This window comes from Salvelinus sp. IW2-2015, linkage group LG33 (assembly GCF_002910315.2).
Source record: "Salvelinus sp. IW2-2015 linkage group LG33, ASM291031v2, whole genome shotgun sequence".
NCBI lineage: Eukaryota > Metazoa > Chordata > Actinopteri > Salmoniformes > Salmonidae > Salvelinus > Salvelinus sp. IW2-2015.
Genome location: NC_036872.1, coordinates 26,510,708 through 26,526,676, shown reverse-complemented (window position 1 = coordinate 26,526,676; position 15,969 = coordinate 26,510,708). Strand labels below are relative to the sequence as shown.

The 15,969-nt window shown below is 42.5% G+C and overlaps 1 protein-coding gene across 6 annotated transcripts in view; it reads left to right on the top strand.

Moving 5' to 3' along the window:
• The window catches only part of LOC111958002 (transport and Golgi organization 2 homolog), a 28,377-nt gene extending 13,757 nt beyond the window's left edge, over positions 1-14,620 (top strand). For 2 of the 6 annotated variants that reach the window (XM_023979166.2, XM_023979164.2), the window contains exons 4-9: positions 1,690-1,809; positions 3,536-3,653; positions 9,665-9,732; positions 9,948-10,098; positions 12,653-12,757; positions 13,381-14,620. In XM_023979166.2, coding sequence (XP_023834934.1) covers positions 1,690-1,809; positions 3,536-3,653; positions 9,665-9,732; positions 9,948-10,098; positions 12,653-12,757; positions 13,381-13,501 — 683 coding nt within the window. In that variant the 3' untranslated portion in view covers positions 13,502-14,620. Of the gene's footprint in view, positions 1-1,689; positions 1,810-3,535; positions 3,654-5,447; positions 5,620-9,664; positions 9,733-9,947; positions 10,099-12,652; positions 12,758-13,380 lie in introns of those variants that run through there. The other 4 variants (XM_023979165.2, XM_023979167.3, XM_070436877.1 and 1 more) reach the window with 4 other exon arrangements.
• The last annotated feature ends 1,349 nt before the right edge of the window (positions 14,621-15,969 follow it).

Genomic DNA, 15,969 nt, shown 5'->3' with positions numbered 1-15,969 from the left:
CACCATTATTAATTCACAGTGCATTCAAAAAGTATTCAGACCCCATCCCTTTTTCTACATTTTGTTAAGTTACAGCCTTATGCTAAAATTGATTAAATACTTTTTCTCCGCATCAACTTACACACAATATCACATAAGCGAAAACATTTATATATTTTTTTTATAAATGTATAAAAAATAAACTGAAATACCTTATTTACATAAGTATTCAGGTCCTTTGCTATGAGACTTGAAGTTGCGCTCAGGTGCATCCTGTTTCCATTGATCATCCTTGAGATGTTTCTACAACTTGATTGCAGTCCACCTGTGGTAAATTTAATTGATTGGACATGACTTGAATAGCCAAACACCTGTCTATATAAGATCCCACAGTTGACAGTGCATGTCGGAGCAAAAACCAAGCCATGAGGGAAATGGAATTGTCCGAAGAGATCCGAGACAGGATTGTGTCGGGGCACAGATCTGGAGAAGGGTACGAAAACATTTCTGCAGCATTGAAGGTCCCTAAGAACACAGTGGTCTCCATCATTCTTAAATGGAATAAGTTTGGAACCATCAAGACCCTGCCCGGCCAAACTGAGCAATCGGGGGAAAAGGGTCTTGGTCAGGGAGATGACCAAGAACCTGATGGTTTCTCTGACAGAGCTCTAGAGTTCCTCTGTGGAGATGGTTGTCCTTCTGGAAAGTTCTCCCATCTTCACAGCACTCCACCAATCAGGCCTTTGTGGTAGAGTGGCCAGAGGGAAGCCACTCCTCAGTAAAAGGCACATGACAGCCCGCTTGGAGTTTGCCAAAAGGCACCAAAAGGCTCTCAGACCATGAGAACCAAGATTCTCTGGTCTGATGAAACCAAGATTGAACACTTTGGTCTGAATGCCAAGCGTCACGTCTGGAGGAAACCTGGCACCATCCCTACGGTGAAGCATGGGGGTGGCAGCATCATGCTGTGTGGATGTTTTTCAGCAGCAGGGACTGGAAGACTAGTCAGGATCAAGGAAAGATGAACGGAGCAAAGTACAGATAGCTCCTTGACGAAAACCTGCTCAGGACCTCAGACTGGGGCGAAGGTTTACCTTCCAACAGGACAACGACCCTAAGAACACAGCCAAGATAACGCAGGAGTGGCTTTCGGACAAGTCACTGAATGTCCTTGAGTGGCCCATCCAGGGCCCGGACTTGAAACCGATCGAACATCACTGGAGAGACCTGAAAATAGCTGTGCAGCGATGCTCCCTATTCATCCTGATAGAGCTTGAGAGGATCTACAGAGAAGAATGTGAGAAACTCCCCAAATACATCTGTGCCAAGCTTATAGCGTCATACCCAAGAACACTCAAGGCTGTAACTGCTGCCAAAGGTGCATCAACAAAGTACTGAGTAAAAGGTGTGAATACTTCTGTTAATGGGATATTTCAGAAAAACAGTTTTTGCTTTGTCATTATGGGATAATGTGTGTAGATTGGTGAGGAGGAAAAAAACGGTAATCTGTTTTAGAATAAGGCTGTAACGTAACAAAATGTGGGAAAAGTCAAGGGGTCTGAATACTTTCCGAATGCACTGTAGCATTCAATCTCACTAGTCAGTTACACCTGTTCTATTTTCAGTCACGGAGGTGTTAAAATGTGAAGAAGGTTAATGTGGGAGTTATGTGATGACGTGGAGTGTGATGTGATTGTTGTGTGTTGTCAGGGCTAGACCTGGAGGAGGGGAAAGAAGGAGGGTCATGGCTGGGGATCAACAAGAGGGGCAAGCTGGCCGCACTGACCAATTACTTGGAGGGAAGGCCCAATCCAGACGCACAAGGAAGAGGTGAGGACCAATCAGGAAGAAAATAATGTCCACTGAACAGTTTGATATGTGCATGCATCTTTAACAGACAGTCGTGTTTTATTATTTCATTCCTAATAAAGGCTTTGTTCCTAGAAAGCCGACGCTAACGTGAAACCGGTATGGTCAACTGCCTTTTTAAGCATTCGTTCACTAGCATTAGCACCACAATAAGTGAATAGTAGTGTCAGTGTGTTCTCTAGTAGTCAGCTGTCCTCACTGCAGATGCTCAGCCCCGAGAGGAAAACACCTCTTTGTGTAATAGCAGCTTTCTAATTTGTTTATTTTCTGTAAGGCCAGATGTCAGGTGTCTTCCTGACACTTAACCGATGTAGTGCAGTTCCCCCCCTCTTCGGTAGCAGCCTGTCCTTCTAACACCCAACAAATCAAATAAACGTTTATTGGTTGAGTACACCGTTTAGCAGATGTTGTAGTGGGTGCAGTGAAATGCTTATGTTACTAGCTCCTAACAATGTAGTAAAATGTCAAACAAGTACACAAATAATATATATATTTTTTTGAAGTACAGATAAAAACAAGAACGTCTGGGCGACTCCAATTAACAGCCAAAATAGCACTGTAACAGTAATCCAAATGCAATCTATAAGTATCTACACCAGAAGAATTTACACAAGATATACTAAAAGATATGTACAGCAGTAGATATAATCAGTGAGCTATGTCAAGAATCCAGTATATATTAAATATGCTGTGTGTATAAACAGTGTAACTATGTAATTACAGATACAGTCGCAGAGATATTAGAATGAGCTATGTTGGGAATACAGTATTTAAATACTCAGTGTGATACAGGAAGTGTCCAGTGGTTCAATGTCTCTATGACGTGGGACGGCAGCATTAGATTGTGAGTATGAGGTGTGTGTGTCATAGCTTGTGTTTTTCGTGTGAGTGAGTGTGCATTACCTAATAGACGGCTAGTGATGGCTAGCCGCAATGCCACTAGAGATCCTGGTTCGAGTCCAGCCTCTGTCGCAGCCGGCCGCGACCGGGATACCCATGGGGCGGCGCACAATTGGCCCAGTGTCGTCCAGGTTAGGGGAGGGTTTGGCCGGCAGGGATGTCATTGTCCCATCGCTCACCTGCGACTCCTGTGGCGCACGGGCGCAGTGCACGCTGACACGGTCGCCAGGTGCACAGTGTTTCCTCCGACACATTGGTGTGGCTGGCTTCTGGGTTAAGGGGGCATTGTGTCAAGAAGCTGTGTGGCTTAGTTGGGTTGTGTTTCGGAGGACGCACAGCTCTCCACCTTCACCTCTCCCGAGTCCGTACTGGAGTTGCAGCGATGAGACAAGACTGTAACTACCAATTGGATACCACGAAATTGGGGAGAAAAGGGTTAAAACAATAATAAAACTGTCTGATGGCCCGGTAATAGAAGCAGTTTTTTTGTCTCGGTCTTGGCACTGATGCACCTGTACTGACTCCGTAAATAGACAGTAGCCGAGTAAAGTCGATGGCTTGGGTGACTGAGGTCCTTAATGATCTTCTTGGCCTTCCTTTAACACCGAGTGTTGTAGATGTCATAGAGAATAGGCAGCATGCCCCCGGTGATGCGTTAGGCTGACCGCACCACAGTGCTAAATAACATGGAAACAGATCTCAGATGTCACCCAGTCCAAGACCTATGTTACATATTTTACCTCGAATGTGTGAAAAGTAAGAATAATGTTGATTCTTTGTGTTGAAGGGTTCTTGGTGTCTAACTTCCTGACGGATCAGAGCCAGGACAGCTACTCCTACCTGAAGAGGGTGTCATCTGAGAGACATCTCTACAACGGCTTCAACCTCCTCACAGCTGAGTTCAAGTGAGTCAAGGGTTTGGGCAGACTGATCAAAACTAGAGAACATGGGATGGGTTGATGAATATTTTCGCTGAGGTTTGGCCTTACCAATCAATGCCCACTTCCTTATAGGACTCTGATTGACAATGCTCTCTCAATTATTTAATTTCCTAAGGTACAGCCAATACATGCAATTCGACCTCTAGCCCAAGGCACATAGTTCTCAGAGGATTTTCCACCTAGCCTGTCAGACGTTAACGTGTAGCTATTTCTAAACTGCTTATACCTGTCTATTCCTTTCCAAACCTCCATGACGTGTCTAGGGCTAGGAGTGGATTTGACACTGGGTATAATAAGTCTCTGTACACGTGTTCTCTCTGGATAAAAGGCATGAGCTATAGCCACCCACTCTCTCTCTCTCTCTCACACTCTCTCTCTCTCTCTCTCTCACACTCTCTCTCTCTCTCTCTCACACTCTCTCTCTCTCTCTCTCTCTCTCACACACTCCCTCACACGCTCGCTCGCTCTCTCACTCACTCACTCACTCACTCACTCACTCTCTCACTCTCTCACTCTCTCACTCTCACTCTCACACACACACACAAAGTTTTATCAGTCTCCCTATCTTCACACACAGAAGAAACCTTGAGCTGAAGGGACCATTATTAGAATTCTGAGGACACATGTTAATTTATTTTTTCTTTACCAGCCTGACTTATGAGGGTGAGTCAAAAGCTCTGTGATTTTTTTGAAAAAGGGAACCCAGACAATGTTAAAAGTAGCTGACTTTGTCCCCTCCCTTTCTGTTTTCTCTCACTCTCTGCAGCAGACATGCGTGATTTAATTTGATGGACTTGCGTCGTAGACTAGAGAAAAAACCTAACTGGAACCTGCTGAAACTAAGACAGCTGTCATGAACGAGGGTTTATAGACATGCCATTGGCATGGCAACAGGGTTCTAGGTCTCATTTTGGAGGTCAGGGGGTTTAGGAACAACTTTTCCCACTTCCTGCTGGGGGATGCAGAGTTCTCCCTGTAGACAAGGTGTCCTGCGTCATATATCCTGCTAATATGGCCTAGGGCAGGAACGGCAAGGAATGAGAGCAACTCTCCCCTTTAATCCCCCTCCTCCGTTGTTTTCAGGTATTGTTCTTTTCTCTCCACCTATAAGCTTCTCTCCATTCTCTAAATGCATTGCGCTTATTATAGCAGGTAGAGCTCAGCAGGTCGTGTTTTGTTGTGTCGTAACAGCAAAGCTATTCAGGAATGCAAATTACCTCATTAAGACCAGGAGTTATGGTGCTTTCGGAAAGTATTCAGACCCCTTGACTTTCTCCATTTTGTTAGATTACAGCCTTATTCTAAATGTATTAAATAGTTTTTTTCCCCTCATCAATCTACACACAATACCCCATAATAACAAAGCAAAAAAAAGTTAAACCCAAAATAACTGAAATAACACATTTACGTAATTACTCAGACCCTTTACTCAGTACTTTGTTAAAGCACCTTTGGCAGTGATTACAGCCTCAAGTCTTCTTGGGTATGACGCTACAAGCTTGGCACACCTGGTATTTGGGGTGTTTCTCCCATTCTCAGGTTGAATGGGAGCGTTGCAGCTATTTTCAAGTCTCTCCAGAGATGTTCAATCCGGGCTCTGGATGGGCCACTCCCGAAGCCACTCACTCTTGGCTGTGTCCTTAGGGTCATTGTCCTGTTGGAAGGTTAACCTTTGCCCCAGTCTGAGGTCCTGAGGGCTCTGGAGCAGGTTCTCATCAATGATCTTTCTGTGCTCTGTTCATCTTTGCCTCGATCCAGACTAGTCTCCCAGTCCCTGCCGCTGAAAACATCCCCACAGCATGATGCTTCCACCACCATGCTTCACCGTAGGGATGGTGCCTGGTTTCCTCCAGGCGTGATGCTTGGCATTCAGGCCAAAGAGTTTAATCTTGGTTTCATCAGACCAGAGAATCTGGCTGCTGCCCCTGTGGTAAGAGACTTAACGAAAGGAGACATCACTGCCACTATAAATGTACACACACACACACACACACACACACACACACACACACACACACACACACACACATGAGATGAGATGTCAGCTGAGAGAGAGCAACAAGCAATATGTGTTTATTTGATGATGTATGCTCTGGGTCTGAATCACTCCATCCCTCTGTCTGCCTGGGCCTATGGAGCCTCCTGTAGCCCCACAACTAGATGTATGGATGCTGACAGATGGGACACCACGGTACGCAACGCCATAATAAAACAGACAAGGGATTGCAGCTGCTGTGACTGTCATGTATTTGTTTGTAGACCTTTTTAATAAAGGCTCATTATAGAGCTATTAGTTTCCCCCTCTGCACAGTGAAACAGCAGTGATGTGTGTTGGTTAGAGACAACCCAGAGGAAATACTGTCTGTCTGTGGCTGCTCTTTCTCTGAAACGATAGTTGCGTCTTGTCTCTTGCATACAGAGGAGGCCCTTTATTACAATCAGTGGATTTCTCATCCATCCTTAACCAATGACGTGACGGTTTATGATTTGGGGGTGAATGGCTATGTGGGACAAGATGTGTGGCGGCCATTTTAAACATCATCTCTATTTCTTCCTGTTGTTGTCAAGTTCTCCCTAGGAGAGGTGGGTGTGGAGTTGGGCGCAGGAGAGTAAGAATTGCAAGAAGGGTGTTTATTTACAAGTCCATCAAGAACAGGCACAGGACCACAACAGCAGCCACTAAAAAACAGGAACGCAGTCCAGAAAAAACACCTGTTCAACAGAACAAACCAAACGCAACCCAAACAATCCCGCATAAAACCTAGAGGGTAGGGTGAGATTAAATACCCCACTGATTAACCTAAACTAGACACAGGTGAACAACAAGACAGACAAAACCAAACGAAAAAGAAAAGGGATCGGTGGCAGCTAGTAGACCGGCGACGACGAGCGCCGCCCGAACAGGGAGAGGAGCCACCTTCGGTGGAAGTCGTGACAGTTGTATAATGTTTATACTCATCGTCATGGGGATGCACTAATAGGAAAGGCATATACTTGTGTATTTATCACCCAACTGAATAAAAATGTTAATCTCTCAACTTCAAATCTGTATTGGCATGATTTATATTACGCCTTCCCTTAATTATGTTGCTTGTAAAACCAATATTGCCTTGATTAATAATCCATAGCTCCGTCGTTGGGTTTGCATTCTTTCAATTCAGTTGATGACTTTGCATGCATTTGTTTCCTCTCTGACTGAGCCTTGGCGGAACTAAAGATGTATATTTCAAATGTATCATCTCTCAACTTTTTATCTCAAATGCCCTCAATTTAATGTTGTTAGCACTGACCCTGAAGAAGGCACATTGATGCCGAAACGTTGGTGTTTTTTTTACCCAATACTGGGAGGTTATATTTATGGAGTGTGCGCCTCTTTGTTTTTATAGCACTGACAGCCAAGCAGCTGTAATATTTATTCATTCAAGACTGTGGTGGTAGAAGATTATCCATTTATTCAGGAGCAAAGACTCCCTCAGACTCTTAACTGTCATCTCATGACATCCCACAATGCAATTCCATTTTTTGGCAGGTTTTTTGTTTTTCCTTTAAGAAGGAAAACAGCAGTAGATCAGATCGCAGCAGCATTTCTCAGATGGTTTCCGTGGTGTATGGTCCATTTTAATTTTGATGAGTAACAGTAATGCATATTCTCTTAGTCTCACCCAAAGGCAGTATCCTATCCTCAGCTAAAGCAAAAACAAATGAGTTACTTAGCTGAGCTCTGCATCTAGAGCATGGAATGGCTCTTCAGTGCCCATGTGTTAAACCAGATGCCTTAAAAGAAGTAATAGTTCATTTTGGCTCTGAAATGTTTGGGACCATGTTTGGAAATCGGCAGTGTTCAAAAAGCATCTGCTCTGCATCCCTTCAACTTCAGCTACTTTGTCTAATTTAACAAGATGTTGTAATGGTATTCTGATTATATACAGGCAATTTGAGTTGACCTGGGAGATTCCATTAAGTTTTAAAGACCCCGGTTCTTTCCTTAACACAGCTGAAGTTGACTGGCTTTTCTTTGTTCACAGAGTAACTAGGACGTGACGGTCAGATCAGATGTTGCTATGGGTTGTCTTTCTGTTGGGATTAGAGCTGCTGTCTTTCTGTTGGGATTAGAGCTGATTAGAGCTGCTGGCTAAACAGTCAGCTGTTTAGCCCTCATGAAATGCATAAAACTGCATCAAAGAAATTGTTTACCCTTGGACTTGCCTAGATACCTCATACCCCCGACCCCACTGGTGGTTATAAATGCCGATTCAACCAATGTCAAAAACATCAGCAAGCTCGGCACAGCAGCAAGGCGCAAAATAAGGCACTACTTAAACACTTCAGAATAATGGACTGCATTCCATTAAAACAAATCTACTATCCTGCATGGGGATTATCATTCTGGCCAGCTAGATCTTCAAAGTGCTGTTTCTAAAGCTTCACAGAGAACTTCCTCTTCCCGTTGGTTAGTTCACGCTGCCCAGTGCTAGCTGCCACCTCCCATGGTTTCCTCATCTCAGCTCAAATCTCCATGCAGCAGAAATTTAGGTTTTGATATTCACATACTCTGGCAAGAATATCAGAAATACTTCTTTCCATTGTGCTTTTGGGTGAGACTATTGAGCTTAGACCTCAATGTGTCCAAACAGTATGTGAGTATTTGTCTGGGTTGGGACCGAGATTAATCTTCACAAATAGCTCCATCTCTCCACAGCCCAATGAGCCCAAAGCACCATTTGGTCACCTCTCTGTAGGTTTGCAGTTTTATATACATATCAAGAGAGGGGTTATTTGTGAAGAAGAGTATCAAACCGAGTCGTCAACAGGCAGTGAAGCTGCAAATATTGTACCCATGGAAGGAAGCTACAAGACGATAATATGCAACAAAGTAACAAAATGGTTTCTGTCATTACTGTAGTTACCAGCAGTTACATTGCCAAAAGTTTTTGTATCATTCTGGTTTGGCTTTCATCGGCTAGACTTTGATATTGTTTGGTTTTACTAGCACACTGACTTACTGGCCTTTTTTAAATTCCTCTGCCCTAGGACATTTACACCAGATGAGAAGTGGTAACACAAACAGATACCCTTTGCAAATGAGCAAGGTCTACTCTTTTCCCAGCTTAATTGCTTATTGCGGCATAAACAAATTTACAAGCTCGGACAGGCAAATTACCTTCTAATTAATTGGAAGAGATAAGCATTTAGCAGACAGCGGAACCCCTCATGTCAGACATTTGATTTTGTCAGTCCCTCTGTCAGTGGCTTTTTGTAGATGTTATTATCAAACAATTCTCAATCTCATGCCGGGAGAGTAATCTTCTCTCTTCTCATATAGCGCTTTAGAAGAAGCGCAACTCGGGGATGGAAACAGGAAACAGTTAAGACTTTGATGTATTTAACTTTTGACCCTGGCCACTGACTCCACAGATCAGAGCCATAGCAGGTATCTGGATACCTGTCTGGAGGTTAGATATTGATGCAGTGTTGCACCAGTCTACACATTTGACTGATGATGCTACTGATGGCTGTCAGAAACAACTGACAAGGCAATTAATTCACTTTCAACACTTGTGTTGGTTGTGATTCATTCATTCATTTTCCTGTACTGCAGTTGAAAAGACTTTCATGTCGGAGAGGCGTTCCAAATAGAAGTAGGATCTCTTTTCAGCCAGGGCAGGAGAGACGTAAACAGACTCGAGGTCTAGTTAGACTGGAGGACGATTTGCAACGGCCTACTGTTTAATTTATTTTTGTATTTAAAAAAAAAAATCACCTCATCTGATTGCCATCTATTGCTACAATTTACCATTGTCTAGTTTTTATTTGGCATTTCAATTTCCTTTACAAATGCAGCGGCTCCATTAATCGCTGCAAAGCTGAGCAGGAAATAATAGCAAATTGTATAAAGGATGACCCTCACAATTAAACAGAACTTTAATCGGTCACCAACTTGCATGTGTAATTTCCTCTCATGGTGTCCAATGCAGGGCCAAAGAAGACACTATGTGTTACTATGGAAACAGAGGCAACACCGAACCCATCCATCTAAATCCAGGTCTGCATTCCTTTCATGTGGAATTGCTTTTGCATTAATATACATGTTTGTGCTTGTGTGTGTATAATTATACTATATTCTATCATTGCACCATACAAGCATGCAGGATTTTGACTATGAGCCTATGCCTCTGTATGTGAGTGCATGTTTTGGGGGATAACATGCACATTTTGTAGGAATCTCTGTTCTCTAGCAATGCTGTGTGTCTGCTACAGCAGGAATCTATGGTTTGAGTAACTCCCTGTTGGAGACCCCGTGGAGGAAGCTGCAGCATGGGAAGAGACTGTTCACCAGTGTAGTGAACCAACCCTTGCCCTGTGACGTTCTGGTCCATGACCTGCTCAACGTCCTCAACAACGAGGAGCTGTGAGTTTACCACACACTCGCTATCAATAACACAGTAAATTCTTCATCAATACATGTACATGCACACTCAAAACACTAAACATGAAGACACACACCTGCACAATGTGCAGTTCAGTTTACATTTTGAAGCGGTCAATGTGACATGGCATAATCTACATTAAAACATATACCTACAGTACCAGTCAAAAGTTTGGACACACCTTCTCATTCAAGGGTTTTTCTTTATTTTTACTATTTTCTACATTGTAGAATAATAGTGAAGACATCAAAACTATGAAATAACACATATGGAATCATATCGTAACTCAAAAAGTGTTCAACAAATCAAAATATATTTGAGATTCTTCAAAGTAGCCACCCTTTGCCTTGATGACAGCTTTGCGCACTCTTGGCATTCTGTCAACCAGCTTCATGAGGTAGTCACCTGGAATGCATTTCAATTAACAGGTGTGCCTTGTTAAACGTTCATTTGTGGAATTTCTTTCCTTTCCTTCTTTTTCAGTTGTGTTGTGACAAGATAGGGGTGGTACCTTGGGCTCCCGAGTAGTGCAGCGGCCTAAGGCACTGCATCTCAGTGCTAGAGACGTCACTACAGACCCTGGTTTGATTCCAGGCTGTATCACAATTGGACCAGCGTTGTTAGGGTTTGGCCGGGGTAGGCCGTCATTGTAAATAAGAATTTGTTCTTAACTGACTTGCTTAGATAAATAAACGTTAAATTAAAAATAAATACAAATACAGAAGATAGCCCTATTTGGTAAAAGACCAAGTCCATATTATTGCAAGAATAGCTCAAATAAGCAAAAAGAAACAACAGTCCATCATTACTTTGAAAGTTTCTTCAAGTGCAGTCGCAAAAACCATCAAGCGCTGATGAAACTGGCTCTCGTGAGGACCGCCACAGGAAAGGAAGACACAGAGTTACCACCGCTGCAGAGGATAAGTTCATTAGAGTTAACTGCACCTCAGATTGCAGCCCAAATAAATGCTTCATAGAGTTCAAGTAACAGACACATCTCAACATCAACTGTTCAGAGGAGACTGAGTGAATCAGGCCTTCATGGTCAAATTGCTGCAAAGAAACCACTACTAAAGGACACTAATAAGAAGAGACTTGACTTGGGCCAAGAAACACAAGCAATGGACATTAGACCTGTGTAAATCTGTCCTTTGGTCTGATGAGTCCAAATGTGAGATTTTTGGTTCCAACCGCTGTGTCTTTGTGAGACGCAGAGAAGGTGAACAGATGACCTCTGCATGTGTGGTTCCCACCGTAAAGCATGGAGGAGGAGGTGTGGGGGTGCTTTGCTGGTGACACTGTCTGTGATTTATTTAGAATTCAAGGCACACTCAACCAGCATGGCTACCACAGCATTTTGCAGCGATACGCCATCCCATCTGGTTTGTGCTTAGTGGGACTATCATTTGTTTTTCAACAGGACATTGACCCAAAACACTCCTCCAGGCTGTGTAAGGGCTATTTAACCAAGAAGGAGAGTGATGGTGTGCTGCATCAGATGACCTGGCCTCCACAATCCCCTGACCTCAACCCAATTAAGATGGTTTGGGGTGAGTTGGACCGCAGAGTGAAGGAAAAGCAGCCAACAAGTGCTCAGAATATGTGGGAACTCCTTCAAGACTGTTGGAAAAGCATTCCAGGTGAAGCTGGTTGAGAGAATGCCAAGCGTGTGCAAAGCTTTCATCAAAGCAAAGGGTGGCTACTTTGAAGAATCACAAATATAAAATATATTTAGATTTGTTTAACACTTTTTTTGGTTACTACATGATTCCATATGTGTTATTTCATAGTTTTGATGTCTTCACTCTTATTCTACAATGTAAAAATAAAGAAAAACCCTTGGATGAGTATGTGTGTCCAAACTTTTGACTGGTACTGTACATACTCACTGTCACTCGTAAGATATTTGGTAGTAACTTACAAGGACATGTAAATGTGTCTGAGGGTAACACTTCTGCACATTTACTAAGGCTATAAATATGTTTACTCATTATTGGTTTGCGAGTACCACAGGTGGACATTCAACATGGCTACATGGGGATCGAACGTGAACACCACTTGACTAAGAGAACATATAGTCCTGCACACATTACATGAATGTGCAATTAGGAAAATAGTACACTGCTGTTGTTGGAATCTTGCGCTTTTATGTTGAATTAATTGCAAAGCTTTTAATCAGTTAACTTTTGCTCTCCACAGACTACGCCTACCTCACTCTCTTATAGGTTTATCAGCTCCACAATGTGCATTATGTAGTGCTGAAATGTATGTCCTATTATATAAGTAGTTTTTGAAACTTTCAGTTCAGTAGAAACGTTCTGTTCTGTTTTTCTCCATGCACCTGGTAACACTGAAGTTGGGCTAAATAGTTGTTGTACTTTTCCCAATTGGTTCCAATCCAAAATCTTAATTCATGAGGTTTGAGGGAGAAGTTGAGAACCGTATCTTTTCTGAAGGTACGCCCCTTTCTGTTCCAAATCTCTGTGACAGTCTGAGGAGGATTGAGTGAGAACGGTTTCTGTTTTTATTCTTTAGGAACACTCCTGACCCGGTTCAGGAGAGCCAGGGTGAAGGGTACAGCAGCCCCATGCTGCGGGTCCTGTCCTCCGTGTGTGTTCGATCCCCTCACTATGGCACAAGGTCAGAGTCCTCCCAGTCCATGACACCAATTAACTAGGCCAGACTCCTAGAGATACAATATAATACCAGAGTGTCTTTTGTGATAAACCTTGCCAATGTCCAACCTAGTGTTCTTATTTAATTCTGTGGTCAGAGTCCCATTCTGTGCTCCCAGTCCCACCAATTGGCTCTCCATTTATCATGCGGTGCCTGCCATCAGACATGAGGGCTGTGCTTGTGGGGTTTAAAAGCAGGGACATATTCATAGGGCACCGAGGGAAATGAAAACAATTGGTTCTTATTTGACAAATCCATTGTCGTCTTCATTAGTGCGCACCGTAGCAAACGGCAGACGTTTTGCAACAAATTATTTTCTTATTGGACAAATCCAGTTAGTATCTCTCTGTTTCAGTCTGTTTAGCTCTGTTGCTGCATAATAATAACGCACCATACATCATACAGCTCCTCGTGCATATAATCTCATCTATAACCAGCATGCCCCTGGCCTCCAGTCTAGTGTGATAATGAAAGGTGATTAGGGAGCTCTTCCCCAGCATCACAATATGCGTTTTCCCCGTATTTAAGCCCCTGATCTCGTTTCACCCCTCTATTTATCTGATGTTTTGTGTCTCTGCCTTTTTCAGGACCAATACCATTATCCTCATAGACTCATCAGGGAACGTGACCTTCACAGAGCGCACCATGCTCAACTGTGACATCAGCCAATGGAGCACAAGCTCTTTCCAGTTCAAACTCAAGGACTGAAGATGGCTATATGGGAATTACACTGTGCCTTTCTGCATCCCTCCTCCTATCCATCCTCCCACAGCAAGCTCTGGTTACACCGTAGTAGAATGAACATTTTCCTTTTTCCATTTAAAATGGTGGTGGGAGAGAGTGAAATTATGGCACATATTTGGAAAGAGTTTGATTTGCATTTGTCAAGTAGTTGTCTTTGGGAAATATATTTTAGCTTGGCTTAGACCTATGATTGTGTGAATTTATCAAATCATACATTATGGGTGTTATTTAATCTTAAATTATATCAAAGAACTTGCTATTCTTATTCAAATATTTTTCATTGTGTGCTTAAAAAGTGGTTTTATTGCCAAAGAACAAATGTAATTTATCAAACTAAAATAATCTTTTTACATTTCACATTGCATCTATTTACTCAGCACTGGATTGCTGAGGAAGACGAGAACTAAAAGGTTGATACGTAATTTCTGGCTTCGTGGCTCAGACTGCCATCTTCTAGGCAAGTTGGTTTGTATCTCAAGAGTGTAAAATGGTAAAACTCATAGAAGCAGCAGCAGCCATCACCTATCCGTATAAAAAGCTGTACAAATAATGACAGGTTTGATTTCCTAAATGTTCATCTCAGGTGTTATAACTTTCCTGTGACATAATTATGAAGGCGTATTACGACAGCCTGCCTTGTACTATAATAATTATCATTGCACCGGATTTTGACTTTGTGACCCAGGTTTGCTAGTTACAAGTAAATCACAGAGGAAAGGACTTTAAATGTTTTTTCTAAATGGTAAGCAAAGTGTTTTATTTTTATTTTTTCTGCCTTGTTCCACATACTGCATAGGAGAACAGATTGCCTTGCTGTGAAATAACTGAAAGGATTCCTTTTGTCACTCACACCTTCAGTGTTCTGTGGTTCTTACCCACTTTTTCTCTATGTATAACAGTCCGTTACTCTCACAAATTGTAATGACCATTTCAAATTTTGTGTGTTGATGTTGAGGAGCCCAGTGGTTTTATGTAACTGACCGCAGGTATCCATAGAAGTATCGAAACCCCTGTTTACCATGTCACTGTTGTCTTGATATAAATTGTGAATAAAGTACTTTTTCATCTGTATTATAAACTCAATCTATATTGCAAATGTATAGTATTCTTTCAAGAATATATCTTATCAGCCAGTTTTTTATTAGACAATCACATGCTTATTAAAGTGGGGCTCCCGAGTGGCGCAGCGGTCAAAGGCACTGTATCTCACTGCAGTCCCTAGTTCAAATCCAGGCTGCATCACATCCGGCTGTGATTGGGAGTCCCATAGGGTGGCACACAATTAGCCCAGGGTTGGCCGTCATTGTAAATAAGAATTTGTTCTTATCTGAATTGCCTAGTTAAATAAAGGTAAGAAATAATAATATATACATAAAAAAAAGCAGTGTTGGTGTATGGTTGGTAACTGAATAAGCTGTGGTCATTGCAATGTTGATGTTTATATACTGAACAAAAATATAAATACACATGCAACAATTTCATAGATTTGACTGAGTTACAGTTCACATGAGGAAATTGGTTAATTTAAATTAATTCATAAGGCCCTAATCTATGGATTTCACTAATATGCATCTGTTAGTCACGTATACAGTGCCTTCGGAAACTATTCAGACCCCTTGACTTTTTCCATATTTTATTATGTTACAGCCTTGTTCTAAAATGGATTAAATAAATATTTTTTTTTGCAAATGTTATTAAATATTTAAAAAACAGATACCTTATTTACATAAGTATTGCTATGAGACTCGAAATTGAGCTCATGTGCATCCTGTTTCCATTGGTCATCCTTGAGATGTTTCTACAACTTCACTGGAGTCTACCTGTGGTAAATTCAATTGATTGGACATGATATGGAAAGGCACACACCTGTCTATATAGGGTCCCACAGTTGACAGTGCATGTCAGAGCAAAAACCAAGCCATGAGGTCGAAGGAATTGTCCATAGAGCTCCGAGACAGGATTGTGTCGAAGCACAGATCTCGGGAAGGGTACCAAATCATGTCTGCAGCATTGAAGGTCCCCAAGAACACAATGGCCTCCATCATTCTTAAATGGAAGAAGTTTGGAACCACCAAAACTCTAATTAGAGCTGGCCGCCCGGCCAAACTAAGCAATCGGGGAAGAAGGGCCTTGGTCAGGGAGGTGGCCAAGAACCCGATGGTTACTCTGACAGAGCTCTAGAGTTCCTCTGTGGAGATGGGAGAACTTTCCAGAAAGACAACCATCTCTGCAGCACTCAACCAATCAGGCCTTTGTGGTAGAGTGGCCAGACGGAAGCCACTCCTCAGTAAAAGGCACACAACAGCCCGCTTGGAGTTTGCCAAAAGGCACCTAGAGACTCTCAGACCATGAGAAACAAGATTCTCTGGTCTGATGGAACCAAGATTGAACTCTTTGGTCTGAATGCCAAGCATCACGTCCAGAGGAAACCT